The sequence below is a fragment of the Diplotaxodon limnothrissa genome, unplaced genomic scaffold (assembly GCF_057381915.1).
Source record: "Diplotaxodon limnothrissa isolate DT_005_m unplaced genomic scaffold, D_limnothrissa_male_GT1.1 unmapped_scaffold_4, whole genome shotgun sequence".
Lineage (NCBI taxonomy): Eukaryota > Metazoa > Chordata > Actinopteri > Cichliformes > Cichlidae > Diplotaxodon > Diplotaxodon limnothrissa.
The window spans coordinates 374,966-400,252 of NW_028188558.1; the positions used below are offsets into that span (position 1 = coordinate 374,966).

A 25,287-nucleotide genomic window follows, 5' to 3' on the forward strand; every position below is an offset into this window, starting at 1 on the left:
TATAACTCAGCAGTATAATGCATCATAAAACAATATCATTCATTCACAATAAATCAGCAGTCTAATGCAAATCAGTTTAATAAATGCAATAGTTATTACCTTTAGGTTATTACCTTTAAACCTTTAGGAGAGCCGTCTCTGTGCTGTGGTTCACCCTAAAACCAGACTGGAATATCTCCAGGATCTGTCTATCATTCAGAAAATCAGTAATCTGAGTAAAAACAAGTTTTTCTAAGATTTTACTTAAAAATGGTGAGTTGGATACAGGTCTGTAGTTATTAAAATCATTACAATCCAAATTGCTCTTCTTCAGAAGGGGCCTCACCACCGCCGTTTTAAAGGCAGCAGGGAAGACACCCAACTGAAGAGAGCAATTCATCATGCATAAAAGCTCAGCCTCAAAAAATCCATAAAGTGTTTTAAAGAGTGAAGAAGGGATTGGATCTAAAAGACATGTGGTGGGTCTCACTGTGGAGAAAACTTTCTGAAGGTTCTCAGCATTAACCAGGACAAAGCTGTCCAGTGTCTCCTCAGGTACAATCGAGCCCTCAGATGTGTTTACAATCATATCGCGATTAGATAAAATATCAGATCTGATGGCGCTGATCTTTCCCCTGAAGTGGTCTGCAAACTGCTCACAGAGCGAGTCTGTTCTTTGGGAGCTGTTAAAATCAGGGTTAAATAAATGATCTATGGTGGAAAAGAGGACCTTGGGATTATTTTTGTTAATACTGATTATTTTGGCGAAGTATGAATTTCTTGACTTCCTTAATGTATTATTGTACATTTTAAGTTGCTCGCAAAATATTTGATGGTTGATAGTATTATTATTTTTCCTCCATCTCCTTTCTGCTGCCCTGCAATTTCTTTTGAGTTTTTTGACTTCTTCGTTTCTCCAGGGTGATGCATGTTTTACGTTAATCTTTTTGGTGGTGAGTGGAGCAACGGAGTCAAGGCTTTTCTTCAGTTTGCTGTTAAAATAACTAAAAATCAAATCGCAGGGTGCAGGTAAAATCACAGGGGGGCATTCGTCTAAAACCCTGGTAAAATTTGCAGCCACTTCAGAGGTTAGATAGCGCCTCCTCACAGTTCGCACCGAGGTCTTCCGCTGAATAAAACCGGTGATGTTAAAAAACACACAGTAGTGGTCAGAGACAGCCAAGTCAACAACAGAGGACACGCTGGAGGACAGCCCATGGGTGATGACCAGGTCCAGAGTGTGTCCTCTGTTGTGAGTCGACTGCGTGACGTGCTGGTAAAATCCAAACAGTGAAGAATGTTTAAGAGTTCTTTTGCTGCAGGGTCAAAAGGATTATCTATGTGCAGGTTAAAATCACCGGTTAAAATTATCATGTTATATTTTGAGTGTATGTTTGTTAAAAATTCAGAGAATTCCTTGATAAAAGCAGCGCTGTCTTTAGGTGGTCTATAAATTGTGACAGATAAAACTGGAGGGCTGCTGAAAACAATAGCATGGAATTCAAAAGTGGTAAAATGATCAAATAAAATTTGTTTGGAGGTGATTGTGTTGTTGGTTAAAGATGCAGTCCCACCACCTCTCTTACCACTTCTAATAGAAAAGGAGAAATTAAAATTTGGTGGGGAGGCCTCAGTGAGAACAACTGGTGCATCCGAGCCCAGCCATGTTTCAGTTAAAAATAAACAGTCAAGTTTATTATCTAAAATTAAATCATTAATAATAAAAGACTTGTTCGACAGAGAGCGGACATTTAAAAGTGCCATACTGATTGAGACTGGTGGATTTTTGACAATAGAGTTGAATGGATGTTGATATTTTTGAAGAGGCCGGAGGTTATTAATGTTTTTGGAGTTACTGGATTTGTGATAATTCTGTTGCTCTCTGTTTGTGATTATGACGGGTATTGTGTTGACTGTGGGAGAGAGAGGTCCTAGTCCAGAGTTTTGTGTATTACTGTTAAAAGTGGAACAAATATAGGAGCTGGGACCAAGGGGACATCAGTCAGTAGCAGACGGATCAGCAGGTAATGTCAGTTTGGGGTAGTGACAGGGCGATGTGCGGCAGTGCTGTACGCCAAATGCCAAATTGGCGGACAGCAAACGGCGTCCCCAGGCGTTGAGATGGAGCCCGTCTGCCCCAAAAAGATGCCTCCTCTCCCAGAAGGCATCAAAGTTGTTAATAAAACCCAAGCCGTGGGAGACACAGGCGGAGGAAAGCCAGGTGTTAAGGCTGAGCAGCCGGCTGAAACGGCCTATCCCTCTGCCACAGGTGGGGGTGGGCCCAGAGATAAAAGCACTCACCTGCAACTGACCAAGGAGGCTGAAGAGTTGGAGGAAGTCCAACTTCAGCAGCTCAGATTGCTGTTTGGGGATGTCATTGGTGCCGATGTGGATGATGAGCCGGTTAACCTGTGGGTGGGATGCCAGAATGTTGGGAATTCTGTCCACTATGTCAACAACAGTGGCTCCCGGGAACGACAGCGTGAGCGCCCCCCTCATCCGCACGTTCCTGATGATGGAATCCCCGAGGACCAGCGTGGAGAGAGGAGGTGCCACCGGGGGCTGTTGGCCATCTGAGACGCCCGCGCCGCGACACCGGAGGTGTTCAGATGGAGATGCGCCAGCCGGACTGCGTGAGTGACTCCCAGGTTTAGCTCTGACTCTACGCTCTGCTGAATCCTTTGAACCTGCTGATCAGTAAAGCTCTACGTGCTGCAGCAGATTGACCTCATCTGTGTTCACAGGTGTGGACCTCAGCGCTGAGGTGCAGGAGACTTTCATTCAGTTCTCCCTGCAAACAGCATCCAGCCTGGAAATACTGTCATCTTTCCCACAAATGGTGCTCTTATCTCAGAGAAGAAGTCTGATGTAAATAACTGCAATCAACAGTGATGTTCTGCACAGATCACTTTTCCATTTTGCTCTCTAGATGAGTCCCAGCTGCCTGACCTTGTGTCCAGGTGATCGTCTCACTGAGGAGCTTTTGTTCTGAAAATCTCACGTCCATCACCTGTTTCCTTTTTACTATCTCTGCTCTTTCTTTATTCACAATGCTCATAATATCACACAATTATATTCATCACCTGCATGTTTTTATCCAGCTGCTGTTAGAACCAAACAAATAAAAAGGATGAAAAGCCTGAAATCCTTTGATTTATTACATTTGAAACAAATATGAGAGCATCCCTAACAGCACAGCTGAGACCTTTGTTTTAATCAAGCCTTTGTATCGACACACTTGTAAAGATTCATATACAAAACATAATAGAATAAATCAATATAAAATACACATAATCACAAAAATGCAGCCATGTTGTGAGTTTGCATCTAAAACATGCATGTTTCCCTTTGTACAGGCAGATTTACAGCAGACAAAGCAACACGCTGATCGACTTTGACCGCTGCAAAAACAAAACACCCACCAAGTCTGAAGTCGATCAGAGGAACTGTTGACAGACTGACAGACAAACAGATGCTTGATTCATTAGTGCGATTAAATGTTCTTCTTTAGCAGCATCACTTCATGTGTTTGTGTTCCAGGAATAAAGGTCTGTTTAAACTGGACGTCTCCTCAGCATCACTCGTGCTGTCATGGTTTCAAAGCTGTGCAGAAAGAATCTGAGGGATGATACAGAGGTGACCAAAGTTACAAACATCCAGCTGTGCTGCAAATGTTTGCAGAGCTCCAAACTCTTTGGCTTTCTGCAGAGCAAGTATGGAAGAAGCACCTGAGCTAACTTCAGTTTAGACGATATGAGGAAAAATGCTGCTTCCCAAAGTTTCCTACAAGTATCCAGTTTATATTTAGAGAAGCGAAGGCTCTTTATCCTGACAACTACTCCCTGGTGGATCCCTGTCCTGTGACAGCAGCAAAGACTGTGTATCAGTATCATCAAAGCCACTTCAATAACCAGTGTTTAAAGCTCTCTAGCAGATGGACTTCAGTGGCAGCAGCCTCTGTCTGCTGTGTACAGAAGGTTCTCTGATGAAGCACACAGCAGATGCTGCACTACAACAGCAGCAGCAGCTCAGCTTCAGTTTGCTTCGACGCCCTTTTTGACCTGTGAAACAGCAGAAAATGAAACATTTCAACACCCGTTTGTTAGCGTGAGCTATTCTGCTGTTTTTCATCATTTCACAGGTGAAATAAAATCACATTTACTTCCTGTAGGAGTGATCGTGTCCAGCCTGACTGAGACCATGTGCTCCATCCTGCACAGGTAATAAACCTCTGACATGAAGGGCTGTCAAGTAGTTTTAGACAAATGGGGGTAAAAGATGTTAAAAGCTTAAAGAGAAACTACATTTTCTAAGAACTGTCTGACGTTCACCTCTCACACAGTGGATACGATTCTGCCGCTGCAGGAATAATCTTTGTGGTTATGAAACTGTCCATGTGTTTGCAGAAAATGTCACATGTTCAAAGCCATCCCAGCACCTGGGGTTTGTATAAGTGCAGCTGTTGGTGGGGAGATAGTCTCACTCTTCTATATAAAGAGTCAGCAGGCAGCAGATCTTCATCTGTGATCTCCTCCATCATCACGTCTTCACTCTTCAGCAGCTATGGCTTCACTTCGTGCCCTTCTGGGAGTGGTGCTGTGCTCCTCATGGTTTCTGCTTCTGCCTCAGGCCGACTTTGATTTACAGAGTCATCCATAATATTTTTTATTTTTTATTTTACTGCCCATCTATTTTCATACAAATGTCTCCGTCTTATGGAAAAGGGGTGGAGCTTATCCAACGAGGACAGGCAGGGCCCCCCCAGACAGTTTAGCAGTCTATACAGGAGGCTGACCTTTGCAACATGTACTTCTATAATGACTTCACCATTTAGGTTATTTGGTTATGTTTCACCCTGGATTTTGTGTGATAATATTTATTTTGTCCACTGATTTAAAAACAACAAACTATATGAATATAAAACAGTGTGAACAACAAAACATCAGCTTTGGAAACTTTGATGTAAAATTCTGCAATTGTTTTCTCAGATATAGCATAAATCAAACTAACATACATCAGTGTGTTATTAATGTGCACACACACACACACACACACACACACACACACACACACACACACACACACGTGTTACAATAAACAGCTCTTATGCTTCTGTATGATTCTCAGTGCTTTCCATTTGCGTGTCCACAGGTTGCTGTAAGTGGTGCTTGACTGCAGTTTGCTCTAATTTCAAGTGGTTTGCTGTCACAAAGCCAACAGGAAGTCCGGCCATGGTTGAGCCAACTGAAGATGGGTTGAAGGTGGCGTCCTCGTTTCCTCTGTGAGTGCGAGAGGACAGACAAAGCAAACACCGTTTGGACAGCATTAAAATATTTACACTGATGATTAATGTTGTGTCTTTGCACCTGTAGCGATACATGTTGGAAAATGGAGACTTTAGCCACCAAGACTGACGTGCCTGGAAACTTCCCTGTGAGTACGCCCACAAAGACAGGAAACAGTTTAGCCACCGCGGTTAATCCTCCATCATCATCATCCAGTATTTTTCACATCTTTTCTTCTGCTGTTTCCCTTGTTGTCAGTCACGGGGTTTGTGACTGAAATGCGTGTGGTCGACGGGAAGCCTGACGAGTACGGCCTGAATCATTCCATCAACACCGGACGGAGTGAAACCTTTGTTGAAAACAGATTATATGGTAACGTTGCATTTAGCTTCAGTAAACTGTGAAGTTACAGCAGCAGATTTACATCACGTGGCTTCACAGGAAGTAGTCTGGACCTCAGCGCTGAGGTTCAAGCAGCTCTGCTTGCAGACGGCATCCTTCCTGAAAATGTTCTTCATCTTCCTAAAACCAGAACTTTTACATTGGTGCTGAAGTTCTATATAAAAACAGCCTGAAATACAAAGTGATGTTGTGCACTGATTACCTCACACTTTCCATGTTTCCTTCTACAGAGGAGTGTCTGCCTGAGTGTTTTGTCTGATCTGTTGTTGATCGTCTCATTGACACTGCATGCAGATCTGACACCAGGGCTGGACTGGGACAAAAAATGGTCCCGGGCATTTTGACTGGAGACCGGCCCCCCAGGTATTAAAGGAAAAACCATGAAGCCTTTGAATGAAAACAAACGCTGTTGTCACAGTGATGGACGCTGTCTTGTTGGTATACATGCATCAGTCTAATAAACTTAAACCTGCACCATCCTCCCTGTCCTGGTATTCTAAACAGGAAGTAGACTGTTGGTCGAGTTAACCTCCTGAACATCTACAACACACGGTGGAAACCTGACATTAAGACAGAGACTAGAGGTGAGACATGATCATTGCTGATTACTGATGACAGATTTAGATATGTTTTCATAAACCTTTCATTTGCCACATCAATAAACAGCACGGCAGGGCAAAATATGTTTTCTAACATGGCAACCTTTAAAAAGTGAAAGGAGACAGAAAGACAGCTGAGAAAGAATCAAACTGACTTTTTGATGCATTTTACACACAGTACTGGTGCAGAATCTAGAAAATGTGGGAAACACTGGCATCATATGCAGTACTTACTTCTGAAGAAATTATGATGGGACCCTAAAAAATGACTATGTACAATAATGGATTTCTATACATTTTACATCAGATGAAAACGTTTGTTGTAAGATTCAGATAATTATTTATTAAAAGTGAGACATTTTAAATGAGAACAAGAAAGAAAAGTATGTCTTTGTGCCCCCCTCTCCCTGTTAATGCCCTACCTGCCCCCCTGGCAACACTTTGCTAGACCCGCCCCTGCACAGTTACCAGCTGTCAGCTACACAAAAAGGATCCTGGTGTTATTTGTCTCTCAGAAACAGTTCATAACTTCAACTCATTTTTGTTTTGTCATGTTTTGTTCTTTACATTGTCTTTCTTCTATATAATTGTTAAACATTTAATAAATATGTCTACAAAAAGATTTTTAAAATCAGACATTTCACACAGACACCCAAATGATTTCTGACTGATGAAGGGGGCTGAAGGTGCCCTGCTCTTGCCCAGCTTCTGCTGCTCTCTCCCTGCTCACTGTCAGCAGCTGGCAGCCTCGGTCCTGCCTGAGACTCTTCATCTATCAGTGCCAAAGAATATGGGAAATAGCAACGCACAACATGCACATTACAAAACAAGCACATGAATCAGCATTACATTCATTAGTGAAGTGCTGACGTTCGTTCCTAAACTCTGGGCCTTAATTAACATCACTGTGAACTAATGTTTGCTTTGCTTCTTAACCAGTGAAGCAGCGAGGGGCTTTCTGAGGGTCCTGCTCGTAAATGCCCAAAATGAGTCGAGTATTTCTCTGCAACTACAAACTCTGCTTTCATCAGAGGTGTAAATATTACAGCACTGTGTCAGAGTCACTGAGGCTGGAACACAGAAAAAGGAAGTAGATGTATTTATTTTTAGGCTTTATTGCCTGGAACCACTTTAAAAATATGCTTTGGGTCACAATTAACTGCAGAAACCAGGAATCCACATATGAACATTATCTGTGCAAAGATTTATGCTTCTGAAGGTAAACAGTGAAAACTTGCAGCACTAAATGCACAGATAGCCAGGCGTTTCACATTTTGGGACCATCTGCCAGTTTTCATTTCTTAGGTATTGAAGAGCAGAAATGATTGAATTTTATTTACATGCTTAAAAATGTTTGCTTTTGAATATTATTTGAAGAATTACCCACACACTCAGGCACTGTGGGCCTGTTTCCCTTTGCACAACCGAGTGTTGGAAACGGGCCTTTTCTCTTTAAACTCTGAGGGGCTGTAACTTTGGCTTCTATTGGCAGATTTGCATGATTGACCCTCTTTTTAAAATAGTTTTAGCCAAGAGAATCAAGCTAACATCACTGTTTTTACGTCAGCTCACGTCACACGAGCTGTTTCAAGAAAAGTCCTCCTGTCACACAGCAATGCCTACATCAATCACACCACTCTGCTTAAATAATAATAATAATGTTTAGTGAAGCAGGTGAAGCAAAGGGCTGCTTTTAATAGGCTGGGAGACCCAGGTGTGCTGCTTTAGCTGCTGAGCCTCTCATGCTAGCCTCCATCTATAAGCTGGGATCACAGGAGCACTGCAGTCCTGACTAGATCAAGGATTGTTATTCATGCAGGTGACAAAAGTTTACATTCACAGAGTCATAGGATTGAGCCTGGTTTGAAAAGCAGCTGTTTAATGCAGCTGCTTAGAGTTCACACACAGTAGAAGAATCAGACTTGAGTCACATTTCAAACACTGGAAAAATACTCAGCAAGTAACAATGAAAACAGCACAGACTCAGTATATCCTGTTCAGTCCTGTGTTTGATATGAATGTGCTGTTCAGAGAGGATCTCATGTCCTCTTTTACAAAGCCTTTGTTTCATGATGTTTGTGTATAAATGAATGTAGGTGTGTTTCTAAGTGTGAAGGAGCCCTGGGAGAAAAGACTGAAGCTTGTGCCAAAGAACAAACAGGAAAGAAAGATCAGCATTAATGAAGACGAGCACAGAAGGAGCCCAAGCACGTGTTGCTTTTTCAGATTTCTCTAAAAGTGTGTGTTCATTTGTTCCATCCTTCACAACAAACAACAGCTGACAGACACACATGCACTCTGTGTCACTTCACAGGGGCTGATGAAAGTGGACACAGTAAAGGGAGAGCTGGACCTGCTCTACACATCCTGCACTCTGTTAACAGACTTTATTCTGCAGCATCAACAGATAAAAATATATGAAGATATAGAAACGTTTAACATTGTGACTGTTCACATTAGTGAAGCTGTTACTTTGCTGCCAGGTGGAAAAGAAGCCTAAAGCTGAGTCTGATTAAACATCTGCTGCACCAGAGAGTTTCATGGCCCTGCTTTATCCTGTGCTTGCTGACCACCTCGTCCTGAAACCTCTTCATCATCCTCAGTTGTGTGAAGAAAGAGGGAAGCAGGTGGAAACCATCTGTGCTGCTGTGTTCACTTGTGTGTGTGCGTCTATGGTCATACAGTGGGGCAAAAAAGTATTTAGTCAGCCACCGATTGTGCAAGTTCCCCCACCTAAAATGATGACAGAGGTCAGTAATTTGCTCCAGAGGTACACTTCAACTGTGAGAGACAGAATGTGAAAAAAAAATCCATGAATCCACATGGTAGGATTTGTAAAGAATTTATTCGTAAATTAGGGTGGAAAATAAGTATTTGGTCACCTCAAACATGGAAAATCTCTGGCTCTCACAGACCTGTAACGTCTTCTGTAAGACGCTTTTCTGTCCCCCACTCGTTACCTGTATGAATGGCACCTGTTTGAACTCATCATCTGTATAAAAGACACCTGTCCACAGCCTCAAACAGTCAGACTCCAAACTCCGCCATGGCCAAGACCAAAGAGCTTTCGAAGGACACCAGGAAAAGTATTGTAGACCTGCACCAGACTGGGACGAGTGAATCTACAATAGGCAAGCAGCTTGGTGTGAAAAAATCAACTGTGGGAGCAATCATCAGAAAATGGAAGACATACAAGACCACTGATAATCTCCCTCGATCTGGGGCTCCACGCAAGATCTCATCCCGTGGGGTCAAAATGATCATGAGAACGGTGAGCAAAGATCCCAGAACCACACGGGGGGACCTGGTGAATGACCTGCAGAGAGCTGGGACCAAAGTAACAAAGGTCACCATCAGTAACACACTACAACGGCAGGGAATCAAATCCCGCAGTGCCAGACGTGTTCTGCTGCTGAAGCCAGTGCATGTCCAGGCCCGTCTGAAGTTTGCCAGAGAGCACATGGATGATACAGCAGAGGATTGGGAGAATGTCATGTGGTCAGATGAAACCAAAGTAGAACTTTTTGGTATAAACTCAACTCGTCGTGTTTGGAGGAAGAAGAATACTGAGTTGCATCCCAAGAACACCATACCTACTGTGAAGCATGGGGGTGGAAACATCATGCTATGGGGCTGTTTTTCTGCCAAGGGGACAGGACGACTGATCCGTGTTAAGGACAGAATGAATGGGGCCATGTATCGTGAGATTTTGAGCCAAAACCTCCTTCCATCAGTGAGAACTTTGAAGATGAAACGAGGCTGGGTCTTCCAACATGACAATGATCCAAAACACACCGCCCGGGCAACAAAGGAGTGGCTCCGTAAGAAGCATTTGAAAGTCCTGGAGTGGCCTAGCCAGTCTCCAGACCTCAACCCCATAGAAAATCTGTGGCGGGAGTTGAAAGTCCGTGTTGCTCGGCGACAGCCCCAAAACATCACTGCTCTCGAGAAGATCTGCATGGAGGAATGGGCCAAAATACCAGCTACTGTGTGTGCAAACCTGGTAAAGACCTATAGTAAACGTTTGACCTCTGTTATTGCCAACAAAGGTTATGTTACAAAGTATTGAGTTGTATTTTTGTTATTGACCAAATACTTATTTTCCACCCTGATTTACGAATAAATTCTTTACAAATCCTACCATGTGGATTCATGGATTTTTTTTTCACATTCTGTCTCTCACAGTTGAAGTGTACCTCTGGAGCAAATTACTGACCTCTGTCATCATTTTAGGTGGGGGAACTTGCACAATCGGTGGCTGACTAAATACTTTTTTGCCCCACTGTATCTAATGTGTACCTACAGACAAACACAAACACCTGGCATTGCACAAGAGTCTCTATGGAGCAACCTGCAGATGTCAGAGATGTGATTAGAGGGTAAAGTGGACTAGTGAGAGCATCTATGTTGTTGTTGTCTGCTGGGGGACAGCATCAGCTCCAGAGATGCATCAGGATCAGCAAACTAATCTGCAAGGCTGCAAGTGTCACTGAAGGAGTTTGAGTCAGTGAGGGACTCAAACTCACACAGCTGGTCAAGAAGGCTCAGCAGCTGCTGTATTTCCTGAGGAGGCTGAGGAAATTTGGTATGTTGGCCAAGATCCTCAGCAGGTTCTACAGCTGCACTGTGGAGAGCAGCCTGACAGCTGCATCACTGCATGGTACGGCAGCACTACTGCAAACCGCAAACGCCTGCAGAGAGTGATAACAACTGTGGAGAAGATCATCAGGACCCCGCTGCCCTCTCTGCAGAGCAGCTACCATCACAGAGTCCAGAGGAGAGACACACCTCTGCCCTCGAGACGAAGGTTCAGAAGTGTGAAATGTGGAACATCCAGACTCAACAACTCCATCTTCCCCACTGCTATCAGACTCCTGAACAGCTGACCGACCTCAAACTGCAGTTTGCACATCAGGTCACTTTGCACACTAAGTTCATTTTGCACATTAAACTCCATGTACATCCATGTACATCGACATCTGCAGACCACACGTGTCTTCAGTTACTTATTTGTACTTATTTGCAGTTATTTATCTTTTTATTTTATTTTTTTAAGTTATTTCTTATCCTTATTTTATCTTTTTATTTATTCTTATCTTGTTCTTTTAACCCTTATCTAACTTGGCATTGTGCACGGTGTGTTTAGATTCAGTTTAAATTCAGGGACACGGAGCCCCTGTTGATCCTCTACCTAATCACACGAGCCACGGTGTGAGAACGGGTGTGGGTCTCAATCAGCCAAGGTTTTGGGTGAACCCATTGTGAGATCTAGCCCCACCCCATCATGTGATTTCCTGTGATCAAATGTCCCAGGATGTGAGTGGGCATTAAGACGTCCATGTCCCTCTTCAAGCAACTTAAAGAAGTCCAGACGCTTTTCTTTCCAAGCTCCTTCAACAACATCATTCATAGAACAACTTCCAGCTTCTTTTGCTCGGCTACAGTTTGGATGGATTTGCATTTAAAGATGCAACAAGACTAAAATGGTTAGGGTCAGGAGGTCAAAGGTCAGAGCTCCTGTGGGTCTGAGGGCGGCCTCACGCTGGAGAAGGATGAAGGAGTCTGACCTGAGCCAGTGTTTGACATGAACACATCAGCACTGCTGTCAGTGAGCCTAACGACAGCCGTTAGCATCATTTCAGTGTTTCAGTCATAAAAACACTTCCTGTCACTGTGGTGGTTACAGTGACATCATGCAGTTTGTGCTTTGACCTCCAGAGGGCGACAAATCAGCACAGACAGAGAGCTCCATTCAAACTTTGCTGCCATCAGGAATAATTCTTCAAATATAATCATCAGTGTTTGAGCAGTTATGATATCAGGGACAATCTAGACATGTGTGACAATACTGAACATGTCACATGACACACCTCAAACATCATGTGATCCACTCTCAGTCTGCACTTTCATTCATGACTTCAACAGGTTGAAATGAGCTTTGAAGAAACATTCAGTGAAATAAATCTTTCATGGATTCATGTGAGCAGCAGATGAACTTTGTACCAACAACATCTTCAATAACAGAGTCTGAATGAAGCTCAGGTGTTGATGCTGCTCACTGATTGGACGCTTGGTTTCAGCTCTGCTCTCAGTCTTTACTGCACAGGTGAAGGTAGAAAGTGTGACTGGATCTATAGACTGGAAACAGAGAAACATGCTGAACATTTGAAGCTTTGCAGCAGAAATGTTCATGTTACAAATACAGCAGAGCTGATCTGGGATCAGTGTGTTCACACCTGCAGCTACAACAAGGTTTCATGTCTCCACACGTCAGCATGTGAACTTTACTCTGACTCAGTCTGAGCAGTCAGACGGCATATTTTTAAAGTTAACACATCAGCACACACAGAGCTGAGCCCCTCCCACCTGTGCTGAGTTTCAGGTGGAGCCCCGCCTCCTTCCAGGAAGCAGCTCACCTGTGTGTCCGTGTTTAGTGTCCAGGTGTGGAGTGGAGCTTGTTGTTGGTGTGAAGAAACTGTAAGTTTGCTTTGTTTCCTCCTTTAACAGTTTGTCTTTAGGAACTTTACTGTTTGTTCAGCTCGTGTTTGATTTCTTCACACAACAAACTGTGTGTGTTTGTATTTCCGGTCTCTCCATTAAAGTCAGTGTGTAATGTTTCCTGGCTAACATCAGCTGTGTGCAGCTTAGTTCAGCACAAATCTGCCGCTCCATAGTTCACGGTAACGGACTCACAGCTGGACCAACGAGGCCGAGTGTGTCCGCCACTCTGAGCTACGTTCGTGTTTGTGTACTTGTAGTTTGTACTTTGAGTTCACTCAGAGCCCACAGAGGACGCAGCGTACGTGATGACGTCACAGCCCTTTACCTCCTTTACTGTCACTGTGATTAATATTTACACACGAGACACCTGCAGAGCTCTGACGCTAAGCTAGCACACAGCATGCTAACGCTAAGCTAACACTAAGCTAAAGCTAAGCTAACACTAAGAGTTCTTACAGACACGAGTTAAAAAGCTGCTTTTAGTGTGTGATCAGAGTCCAGGACTGAGAGCAGCAGCAGAGCTGATGGATGATGAATTACTGGATGGAAGAAGCTTCTCATTAGCAGTGAATCAGTGTGTGTGCAGTTCTCTGCAAACTCAGCAGGAAGAATTAGTGTGAAGCTTTAACTCTGCTGATCCTCTTTGAATCCTGGATCAGCTGAAATGTTTAAAATGTTGTTCACACGTGTTGGACTGACTGAAGCTTCCAGTCACAGTGAATCAGTGTGTGTCAGTGAATGCATCGTGTGTGCTTCAGGCTCCATCTAGTGGACTGATAGCAGAGCAGCTGATGGCAGCTTCCTCTGCCTCACACTGCTGTCTGACTGCATCCAGCTGACACTGAGATGAAGCAGGAAAGAAGCAGCTGATATTTGGACAGCACACATGATGAAAGGAGGATTTCAGCTGATGTGCACATGAATGATTTGTGTTTACTTTACCTCTGCAGGTAGAAAGTGTGTGTGAGCTGATGTGAATTGAGCAGCATGGATCAGTGTGAGGACAGAGAGGAGGGAGCCCCTCCCTCTAAAAGCACTCTGTGTGGGGAACATGAGAGCCAGACCAAAGCTCAGAGGTGAGATGACCATCTCTAACTGTCCATGACTCTTCTCCATGTCACAGCTCAGCACTCACATCACTGCTGCATCATTATTCACAGGAACCAGCCTGGACCTCCACCCAGCTCTGTGTCCTATGAAAGTAACTCAGTCAAAGATGCCATTAAGAGATTTGAGCAAAGACAGTCAGCTGAGAAAAGGTAAGCTAACACCAATAATATCAGCTGATATGTGATGAGAATTTTACTGAAGATTTATAACTTTTTCAGGATCCATCAGAGACTCAAAGCTGGACCTCCACCCAGCTCTGTGTCCTTACAGAGTGACGGGTCTAAAGGTCTTCCCATTTTTTTTAAATCCCAGCCTGTGTCTGCTGCAGAGAGGTGAGCTGTTAGCAACATGAACTCTTTGATTTAACTGCTTGATGTTGTTGGATATAAACTACAAACACGTCGTTCCCTCAGTCCCATTTAAACTGTCTTTTAAAACAAGCCTTTGGTTTCTAAACAACTGAAAACCCACTTCAGCAAACAGGAAGTGATCAGAGCGTCCGTCTACTTCCTGTCAGGCCCTGCAAACATTTCATATTGAAGAAAAGTCGTTGACATCTCACATTTTTACTCCACCACATTCAACCATTTTGACATTTTACAGCATGAAACTCTTGTCACATGACTCCTGTTATGTTATAGAGTCATGTGACCACCAGGGAGGGATTTGTATGGATGAAACACATTCAAATCAATCTGATTCATCAATGGAAACATTTTTGGTGTAAATGCAGCAACACTGAAAACGCTGAAGATAAAAACACAACAGATGAAATATGAACAAATCGAGGCTTTGAATACACGTGTGTGTGTTTGAGACACAGAGATAAATGGATTGTGTGTCTGTCCTATTGCTGCGTGAGGGTTTTATTGTAGATTTTGTGCGTGTACACTTTTGACCACGAAGGTGTTGAAAGGGCGTAAAACAGTTGGAGGCACCAGAGTGAACACTAGTGCTGTCAGTAGATTAAAACATGACTAATTAATGACACAATCTTCTGTCATTAATCCTGATTAATCACAATTACTTGATCAATAGCTGCAGTTACATTTTTCCAACTTTATATTTAAGCCTGTAACAGACGTTTACACCATATAATGAAGTCAATGCAGAATAAACACAAAGAATGTTAAACGCTTCAATTCAAAGAGACTTTGAATAGTTTTCAGTCTTTAACTCAGCTTCTCTGCTGTAAATACAACTTTGTAACAAACATATATACTAAAAGCTAAGTGTGCACTAATATATAATAATATATAATCTATATTACTGCTGTTAATGAAAATGTTTAATCAGACTCATCACAGGGTTACTGTGGATTCATTTGGATGAATCACCATTAAACATCATTTTTAATGTAAACGAATCAAAGTTCATTTCATGAGCAAACAGACTCGAGAGAAAAGGGCAAATTTACACACTTAACATGTTTATTGAACATGTAAACATTGATTAACCTCCTGAATGAGCCGACCCCCCCAGGGACAGTCCTGCATGCTAATGATGGGCTCTGCTCTGTACCTGCAGGATTCTGTCAGCCACAAACTCCTCAGCTGATCCTGAATCTGAGCCCATCTGTCAAACAATCATTTTCTTCACAGGTCTGTGGAGGTGGCACTGATCCTGCAGCAGTCTAACACTCTCTGTCACTCTTCTTCAAGTCTTTGACACGAGGAACCAAAACTATGTTATTAACAACACTAACAGGTCTGCAGTTTGTCCACTTGGCAGTTGTGTCATCAGTGCTTTGCATTGTTGTGATATTTTAAGCTGGAAGTGCTTCGGTGAAAAGAAAATTCCTTCTGTCACGATGTGCAGAATCCTTCATGTTGGTCGGCTGGTCCGTCTTGTTATTTTTTTAATACTCAAACTTTCCATCGGGAGGTCAGTGTGTGTTTGTCATCTTCCATATTGAGCTGATTGGTTCAGCTGCCGTCACTAACAGATGTGCTGCACATCTGCACGTGTGCAAAGGTAACTCTACTCGGACAAACTGCTCGAAGTGCGTTGATAGAAACATTTCAGGGATTTTGAGTCGTTCTGCTCTCCAGATGTGTCGTGTTAAAGGTTTTTATCATGTTAATCATGATAACAGATGAACCCCTAACCCTACATGTTAATTTTGACAGCACTGGTAAATCCTTTTTAATGTTCTTCTGTCAGATCATTGATTAGACTCGACTCCAAATACGAGACTCGGAAAACTCAAATGAAAACTCAAATCAAAGCAATGAGAAAAGGACTTCTTGTGTTAGAATGAAAACATATGGAAGTGGTCAGGTTTCAAACACTCGATGAATCTACTGCACAGTTACATTCAGGGACCTGTGGCCTCCTGAGAGCATTAGTTGATGGTTCATCACAGTTTTCTCAAAGTTTCCTCTGAGCTTCTGCAGCATCATCACTTCCATCACTGATGAAAGAAAGTTCATAGAAAACAGAAAATATATCTTCAGAATCTGAGAGGCTAAAACTTGACAGACTTGATTCAGATGAAGTTATTTGAGCAGAAACTCCTGGATCTTTATCCTGTGTTGATCTAATCCTTCATGGTTCCTCCACAGAGTGGACCAGCAGAGCTCAGAGGTTCCCAGTGGTCAGTCTGCCCAGCAGCATCAAACACAGCTGGACTCCATATTTATGGTCTGTACATGTACAACAACTACTTTATTATTAATAATAATGCATTTATTTATAGGTCCCTTTCAGAACACCAAGGACTCTGTGGACTAAATGACCAAAAGAAACAAACTTTGAAATCAGACGGTGCAAATGTGATCACAGGGAAACGTTTTAAACATCGAGGCTTTAAACAGAAACCAAAGTGAAACAGTTTGTAGTCGAGATCAGTGGGAATGAAGCTGAATAACTGTTTCTTCAATAACTTTGAGCTCTTAAAAAACAAAAACTAGCTGAAAGTCTGGCTGCTCTTATGAAAAGTACAGAGAAATTATGGGTCGCTCAACACTTGTGCACAATATAAGAGTTTAAATAAATCTAAAGAATAACTCAAAATCCTACAATCATACTGAGAAAATCATCTACAGCTAACTATCCAAGTGGATTTGTTTAAGACAGCTCCATCTGCTGGTGGCCCTCTGCAGGTGCATGAAAGGGGCGTGTTTATAGTGAAAGTAGTAGAGAAAGTAAACCCCACGGGAAGGAGGAGGACTCTCAGTGGCTTCCAGCTCATATTCAGACATTTGACTTCTCACTGAAAGCAGCAAGTTTGAGTGTCTGTACCTTAGTTAGAAGAGATAACATGTCAGTAGTAATTAGAGTTGATTGAGCAATGCTGTCCTTGTAATGTAGTTTATGATTTTTATGGACAAGTCCAGTTTTTCTGTAGAGCCTCTCAAGTTGGTGACAGCAGCAGTGGAAGTTCACGTGTAAACCAGAGCAGCAAATCAGGTCCAAATGTGTTGTTCACAGTGAGTGGGATCATCATTGGCTGCTATGTTAACCTCCTGCAGCAGGATGTGTTTGGTCAGAGAATGGATAGATCACTAAGTCATTGTTGAGTTTAGGGAGACAGTAGACAGTTGGAGGAGGTTCAGCCAGTTGACACACAGTAGATAAAATAACTGAAGGCAGGAGCAGACACCTGTATGACTTTCCACCTCTCACATAGATTATTGTCCCTGGGCAGCGCCACAGGGCTGGTAGATGTAAACAAAGCTGGAGGAGAGGATTGATTCATCTGAGAAAAGTCACAGAGTTGTGTCTTGATGCTCAATCATCCAGGTACGTAAATCCCAAAAAGCTTGATTCTGTTCATCTGGATGTTTTCAGTGGGAGAAACGTTTCATCATCATCAGGTGACTTCTTCAGTCTCAGCTGACTGCAGGTTTCAATCTTATAAACAGGACATTTGTATGACTGAAACCAGCCCAGTCAGTAGGGCAGGGCGATATGGCAAAAAATATTTATCACGATATAGATTTGAAAATTTGCGATAACGATATAACTGACGATATAATTGACGCAAAACAAAATACAACTCTACAACTTTTTTAGTGGAAAAAAACCCCATCAATTTGTTTTTGTTTAAACAAGCAGCTGTTTATTTTAACGTGCATTACAGCCACACAAAATTCAACAGTGGTTATCCTGTTATATACATGGTTATCCATAATCATGTATATCCACAAAGCTTAAGAGGTGCTTTGTAACAAAAGTGCAGTGTGCAAAATCAATAAGTCAAATAATAATATTGCACAAACTCTTGAGTAAAAACAAAACAAACAAAAAACATAGATAAATTATGCTACTGCTCCTGGAAGTTTTTCTACATTTCAAGTTTTACGATTCTTTGTCAGAAACACTAACATGTTCACAGATGCGGGCTTAAGGGAGGACCTTTGACAAGTTACAACATTTCCACCTGTGCTGAACAACCTTTCAGATGCAGAGCTAGTTGCTGGAATGCAGAGGTATTTCCTAGCTAATCTGCTGATGTGGGGAAAGTTTACTGTGTGAACTTTCCACCACGAAAGAGGATCACACTCACTGTCTGCTGGTGGACTATTCACATAACATCTCAGTTCAGATGATAACCTCTCTGCAGTTACCTCCATCTTGCCACTAACTGGTCCCTTCAAAAAAACTCCCGAGACTCTTCTTTTGCTTTTTAACAGCTCCCTGATTTGTTTGGTCACCAGTAGATGTATGAAGTGTTTCTGAAAAACCTGTGATACCCTGGTGTGGGACAAGATGCTCTAGTTCACTCATGACTTGAACTTTGATGGCTTTGCTTTCTCTCTCACTGAAATATTCTGTATGAAACCGTGGATCAAGGAAAGAAGCCATGTTAACAAGCCTCTCTGTGACACTGTCTGTGTAGCTTTTGTTCATGTAGTCAAGTATTGCTGTTTTGATGTCTTTGGTCAGCTCAGTGTCACCTTCTTTTACTTTTAACATGTCATTGTTAAACATCTGAAGAACAGGCTTAACACATGAAATGGTTACATACTCTTCAGCAGAGAAAGCATCTGTAAACTCTAGGAGTGGATTCAGTGCAGTGCTGACCGAGTCAAGCACTTCAATGTCTTGCCATGTCAACATGAGGTGCCTTGTGGTTTTATCAGCAGCTAAAACCTGTGTTATAGCTTTTTCTTGTTCCAGCAGCCGTTGGATCATTCTCTGCTTTGAACCCCAACGAGTGCAACATTCAGTTATGAGTTTGTGTTCTGGTAGGCCCAGTTCCTTTTGGGCAGCCTGCAGAGCTCGCTGGCGCTTCCAGCTATGGCCAAAAGCAGCAACAATCTTCTTTCCCACTCCAACTGCTCGTTCGATCCTTGGGTCCTTCACACTTCTTTCTAAAAGACATACATTTAAAAGGAAACACAGTTTCAACAGCACTATTAATGCGGTGTGGAATGTGACATTTAAGTTGTATAACACACAATTATTTACACACACATCTCTCTCTCTCTGTGTGTGTGTGTGTGTATATATATATATATATATATATATATATATATATATCTTGCAGTACAACTACCCACATTCAGAGATTAATAACACAAACAGTATTATTAACATCATTTAAACTAATACAATAAGTTCTTAATCTGAGGTTATAATTAACTTACCTATAGCAAAAAAAAAACAAAAAAACGTACCGATTGCAATGTGCAGGCGATGTCCGAAGCATGAAAGTCTGGTCCAGTTGTTGAGTGCGACGGCTTTCACAATGTTGGCCCCGTTGTCAGTCGTCACACACACTTGTTTTTCCTCCTGAAGATTCCACGAGCTGAGGAACTCTTTTAAGACTCTGGCTATATTTTCCCCAGTATGGTCCTCGGGGAAAAAACATGTTTCGAGGCACTTGTTTTGTAGCTTCCAGTCTTTGTCCACATAATGTATTGTGAGGCTCATGTAGGGGTCTGATGTTCGGCTTGACCACATGTCCGTGGTGGACGCAAAAAACTCCACCGAAGATAACGCATTTGACACCTCAGTACGGATCTCTTCATATAAAGCAGGCAAGGCGACTTTAGAGAAGTATTTCTTTGTGGGTAGCTTGTAGCGTGGATCGAACGTTTTAAGCATCTTTTTGAAACCTTCTCTTTCCACACTCTGAATAGGCATCATATCCCTGGCTAAACAATGTGTCACTGCATTAGTTAGCTCCCCCCAGCGTTTGTTACTTTTGTCATAAGGCATGGAGCTATTTAAAGCTACGTAGATTGTTTGTTGAGTCATCTTCTTTGGTCTTACCACCTCGCTAGTTGAAGCGGACAACTCTTCACGTGCTTTAATGGCTTTTTTGTACTCAGAGGAGTGCTTCTGCTTCAAATGATAAAATAGGTTTGTAGTCTTTCCTCCCTTCGCCGCGATGGCCCGCTTGCATGTTCTACAAAAAATTTTGCTTTGGTGGGTATCCGATGGACGAAAACCAAACCACTTCCACACCACCGAAGTTGCACCGTTTTTACTGACCAATTCTGGCTCACCCGCTTCATTCAAAGACGCGCCTTCGTCCGTGTCATCCTCCATTGCCGCCATACTTTTTCTGCCATGCGTATGAAAACAAAGGCACTGCGCATGCGCATTTTGCCCACATTCTATCGCGATATTTCATTTTCCTATCGTTGCCGAACTTTATACCGGTATTATCGTGAACGGTATAATATGGCCCAGCCCTAGAGGTCAGTTCATTGATCATTGGTACGCATATTGTCAGGACCATTGATCAATGGTTGTTGATCAATGGTCATGAGTCCAGTTCACAGAGAGCTGGGGAATGGCTGCAATCACAGCATTGTAAGATGGTGACAAATGTACCCTTAGGCCCCTCCTCTATTCAGAGATGGTCTTTCCTTTTCACATAAATGGCCTCCTTGACTCCGCCCTCAAACCAGCGTTCACATTTACTCAGGACCTTCTTGATGTGAAGTTCTTCTGCTTCGCTGGCTGCTGTGTCTGTGGGGATGGTGTTTGTTCTGTGTTGTAGTGTCCTGATGACGCCCAGTTTGTGCTCCAGTGGATGATGAGAGTCAAACCTTAAATACTGATCTGTATGTGTAAACAGAGTGAACCTTTAAGACCAGTTTTCTGTACGATCAACTCAGTCACCTGAAACATCTCCAAGTTTCTGGCTTTGATCATCAACCTGTTGGTAGTTCAGCTCTGAACACCAGTGAAATGTTTCTCCCACTGAAATCTCTGCATTCATATGAACAGCATCAACGTTTTGGGATCATGGAGTTGTGGACAAAGTCTCAGTTAATCAGATAAAGTCAAACCTATAATTGGTGAAGAGGTCGTGGATGATATGCCCCTTGATCGTAAAGAAGTGGATGTTGTGTGGACTAAAGTTCAGAGTGGTGGGTCATTCATAAATATTCTGTTCCAGCTGCTGGAGGACAACATCATCACGTTTGTGAAGAACGAGCTGAAGAAGATCCAGAAGGCTCTGAATCCAAATAAGCCCCAGTGCTTGGAGTTTCAGAGGGAGGATGATGAGCAGAGGAGAAACAGCAGAGAGGCATTTGTGAAGATCACAGTGGACTTCCTGAGGAGAATGAAGCAGGAGGAGCTGGCTGACCGTCTGCAGAGACGTAAGAGGCTTTATCTAAAGATTTAAGCTGCTGGATAAATGAGAGACTTGTGACACCAGTGTGTTCAGTCATTTCTCAGTGGGTCAGAAATTGTCATCAGCATTTTGTAAAATATGATTGTTAAAGTTGTATTTTTATTATTATTATTCAGAACTTCCAGCTGCTGTTTGTCATCGTAACCTTAAGTCTAAGCTGAAGAAGAAGTTCCAGTGTGTGTTTGAGGGCATCGCTAAAGCAGGAAACCCAACCCTCCTGAATCAGATCTACACAGAGCTCTACATCACAGAGGGAGGGACTGCAGAGGTCAATGATGAACATGAGGTCAGACAGATTGAAACAGCATCCAGGAAACCAGACAGACCAGAAACAACCATCAGACAAGAAGACATCTTTAAAGCCTCACCTGGAAGAGATGAACCAATCAGAACAGTGCTGACAAAGGGAGTGGCTGGCATTGGGAAAACAGTCTTAACACAGAAACACAGCCTGGACTGGGCTGAAGACAAAGCCAACCAGGACATCCAGTTCATATTTCCATTCACTTTCAGAGAGCTGAATGTGCTGAAAGAGGAAAAGTTCAGCTTGGTGGGACTTGTTCATCACTTCTTTACTGAAACCAAAGAAGCAGGAATCTGCAGCTTTGAAGACTTCCAGGTTGTGTTCATCTTTGATGGTCTGGATGAGTGTCGACTTCCTCTGGACTTCCACAAAACTACAATCCTAACTGACCCTAGAAAGTCCACCTCAGTGGATGTGCTGCTGATAAACCTCATCAGGGGGAAACTGCTTCCCTCTGCTCGCCTCTGGATAACCACACGACCTGCAGCAGCCAATCAGATCCCTCCTGACTGTGTTGGCATGGTGACAGAGGTCAGAGGGTTCACTGACCCACAGAAGGAGGAGTACTTCAGGAAGAGATTCAGAGATAAGAAGCAGGCCAGCAGCATCATCTCCCACATCAAGACATCACGAAGCCTCCACATCATGTGCCACATCCCAGTCTTCTGCTGGATCACTGCTACAGTTCTGGAGGATGTGCTGGAAACCAGAGAGGGAGGAGAGCTGCCCAACACCCTGACTGAGATGTACATCCACTTCCTGGTGGTTCAGGCCAAAGTGAAGAAGGTCAAGTATGATGGAGGAGCTGAGACAGATCCACACTGGAGTCCAGAGAGCAGGAAGATGATGGAGTCTCTGGGAAAACTGGCTTTTGATCAGCTGCAGAAAGGAAACCTGATCTTCTATGAATCAGACCTGACAGAGTGTGGCATCGATATCAGAGCAGCCTCAATGTACTCAGGAGTGTTCACACAGATCTTTAAAGAGGAGAGAGGACTGTACCAGGACAAGGTGTTCTGCTTCATCCATCTGAGTGTTCAGGAGTTTCTGGCTGCTCTTCATGTCCATCTGACCTTCAGCAACTCTGGAAAAAATCTTCTTGAACAGAAACAAATAACCTCCAAGAGTTTTAGCTTTTTAAACCAAAAAGAATCTTTTCACCAGAGTGCTGTGAACAAGGCCTTACAGAGTCCAAATGGACACCTGGACTTGTTCCTCCGTTTTCTCCTGGGTCTTTCACTGCAGACCAATCAGAGTCTCCTACGAGGTCTGCTGACACAGACAGGAAGTAGCTCACAGACCAATAGGAAAACAGTCCAGTATATCAAGAAGAAGCTCAGTGAGAATCTGTCTGCAGAGAAAAGCATCAATCTGATCCACTGTCTGAATGAACTGAATGATCGTTCTCTAGTGGAGGAGATCCAACAATACAGGACTTCAGGAAGTCTCTCCACAGGTAAACTGTCTCCTGCTCAGTGCTCAGCTCTGACCTTCATGTTACTATCATCAGAAGAAGATCTGGATGAGTTTGACTTTAAGAAATATTCTGCTTCAGAGGAGGCTCTTCTGAGGCTGCTGCCAGTGGTCAAAGCCTCCAATAAAGCTCTGTAAGTAAACATGAACTCATTGCTTAAAATCTTATAATTGATAAAAATCTTAAAACCATGGGAAATAAATCAGAAATGCTGAGTTCAAAGAACAGTTAAAAAACATAAAAATAGTGAATTAAATGATTATCATTCACTCAGTAAATATTTTTTCAGTCCAGCAGGCCGTGTCAGTATTTCTGACACATTTTTGTCTATATCTCTTATCAAAGTACAATCCAGGCCCAGCCAATAAGAACATGAGCTCTGATCCTTCAGCCCCTCTGACAGGTTTATTATCGTCAGCTTGTTCACGTCTCCAAATCCAGCAGTTTGTTTTTTATCTCATTTTCAGTGCACACTCTCCCTTTTTTATTATAAATCTCTGCTGTGACTGTCCTGTTTTCATCCAGGATGGAGGGAAAACTTGGGCTTCCATCCATCCATCCATCTTCATCCGCTTTATCTGAGGCCGGCACTCCACCCTTTTCCGGCTGAGAACCATGGCCTCAGATTTGGAGGTGCCGATCCTCATTCCCGCTGCTTCACACTCGGCTGCGAACCGTTCCAGTGCGAGCTGGAGGCCCTCACCCGATGAAGCCAACAGAACCACATCATCCGCAAAAATCAGAGATGAGATTCTGAGGCCACCAAAGCGAAAGCCCTCCGCCACTTGGCTGCGCCTAGAAATCCTGCCCATAAAAATTATGAACAGAACCGGAGACAAAGGGCAGCCCTGGCGGAGCCCATCACCCACCGGGAACGAGTCCGACTTATTGCCGGCAATGCGAACCAAGCTCTTGCAACGGTTGTATCGGGATCGAATGGCCCGTAGCAATGGGCCAGACACCCCATACTCCCGCAACACCTCCCACAGGACACCCCGAGGGACATGGTCGAATGCCTTCTCCAAGTCCACAAAACACATGTAGACTGGTTGGGCAAACTCCCATGCACCCTCAAGTATCCTCGAGAGGATAAAGAGCTGGTCCAGTGTTCCGCGACCAGGACGAAAACCGCATTGTTCCTCCTGTATCCGAGGTTCGACTAGCGGACGAACTCTCCTTTCCAGCACCCTGGCATAGACTTTCCCAGGGAGGCTGAGGAGTGTGATACCCCTGTAGTTGGAACACACCCTCCGGTCCCCCTTCTTAAAGATGGGGACCACCACCCCGGTCTGCCAGTCCACAGGTACTGCCCCTGATCACCATGCAACATTGCAGAGGCGTGTCAACCAGGACAGCCCTACAACGTCCAAAGCCTTCAGGAACTCGGGGCGGACCTCATCAACACCAGGGGCTCTGCCACCAAGGAGTTGTTTAACTGCTTCAGTGACCTCGCCCCCGGAAATTGGCGGGTCATTCCCCTCATCCCCAGACTTTGCTTCCTCCTCGGAAGACGTGTCAGTGGGATTAAGGAGGTCCTCGAAGTATTCCTTCCACCGCCTGACTATTTTCTCAGTCGACGTCAGCAGCGCTCCGCCAGCACTATACACAGTGCAGGTAGAGCACCGCTTTCCCCTCCTGAGACGCCTGACGGTTTGCCAGAATCTCTTCGAGGCAGTCCGAAAGTCTTTTTCCATGGCCTCTCCGAACTCCTCCCACACCCGAGTTTTTGCTTCAGCCACTGCCCGAGCCACATTCCGCTTGGCCTGTCGATACCTGTCGGCTGCCTCCGGAGTCCCACAGGCTAACCAAGCCCGATAGGACTCCTTCTTCAGCCTGGTGGCTCCCTTCACCTCTGGTGTCCACCATTTGGTTCGGGGATTACCACCACGGCAGGTACCAACCACCTTGCGGCCGCAGCTCAATGCAGCAGCTTTGGCAATGGAGACGCTGAACATGGTCCATTCGGACTCAATGTCCCCAGTCTCCCTCGGAATGCTGTTGAAGCTCTGCCGGAGGTGTGCGTTGAAGATCTC

At 43.6% G+C, this 25,287-nt stretch overlaps 2 protein-coding genes across 4 annotated transcripts in view; both read left to right on the forward strand.

Annotated features, from left to right (window-relative positions):
* The first annotated feature begins 4,443 nt into the window (after positions 1-4,443).
* On the forward strand, positions 4,444-5,819 carry LOC146606846 (lipocalin-like). Its single transcript, XM_085349233.1, has 4 exons — positions 4,444-4,627; positions 5,131-5,260; positions 5,352-5,440; positions 5,523-5,819. Exons 1-4 carry the CDS (start codon positions 4,543-4,545, stop codon positions 5,666-5,668), a joined length of 450 nt encoding a protein of 149 aa, XP_085205359.1. The 5' UTR covers positions 4,444-4,542; the 3' UTR covers positions 5,669-5,819.
* A 7,934-nt stretch (positions 5,820-13,753) lies between these two features.
* Positions 13,754-25,287, forward strand: part of LOC146606847 (protein NLRC3-like) — a 1,106,670-nt gene continuing 1,095,136 nt past the window's right edge. The window contains exons 1-6 of one of the 3 annotated variants that reach the window (XM_085349200.1): positions 13,754-13,842; positions 13,927-14,025; positions 14,095-14,208; positions 16,441-16,519; positions 21,237-21,441; positions 21,593-23,387. In XM_085349200.1, coding sequence (XP_085205326.1) covers positions 13,754-13,842; positions 13,927-14,025; positions 14,095-14,208; positions 16,441-16,519; positions 21,237-21,441; positions 21,593-23,387 — 2,381 coding nt within the window. The remainder of the gene's footprint in view (positions 13,843-13,926; positions 14,026-14,094; positions 14,209-16,440; positions 16,520-21,236; positions 21,442-21,592; positions 23,388-25,287) is intronic. The other 2 variants (XM_085349204.1, XM_085349212.1) reach the window with 2 other exon arrangements.

What these genes read in the sequence shown, in the direction of transcription:
- LOC146606846 (XM_085349233.1), top strand. Translation starts at nt 4,543, where the DNA reads ATGGCTTCACTTCGTGCCCTTCTGGGAGTGGTGCTGTGCTCCTCATGG. An exon ending in GGCCGACTTTGATTTACAGA is followed by an intron (nt 4,628 to 5,130) that starts GTCATCCATAAT and finishes GCGTGTCCACAG; the next exon opens with GTTGCTGTAAGTGGTGCTTG. An exon ending in GCCCACAAAGACAGGAAACA is followed by an intron (nt 5,441 to 5,522) that starts GTTTAGCCACCG and finishes CCTTGTTGTCAG; the next exon opens with TCACGGGGTTTGTGACTGAA.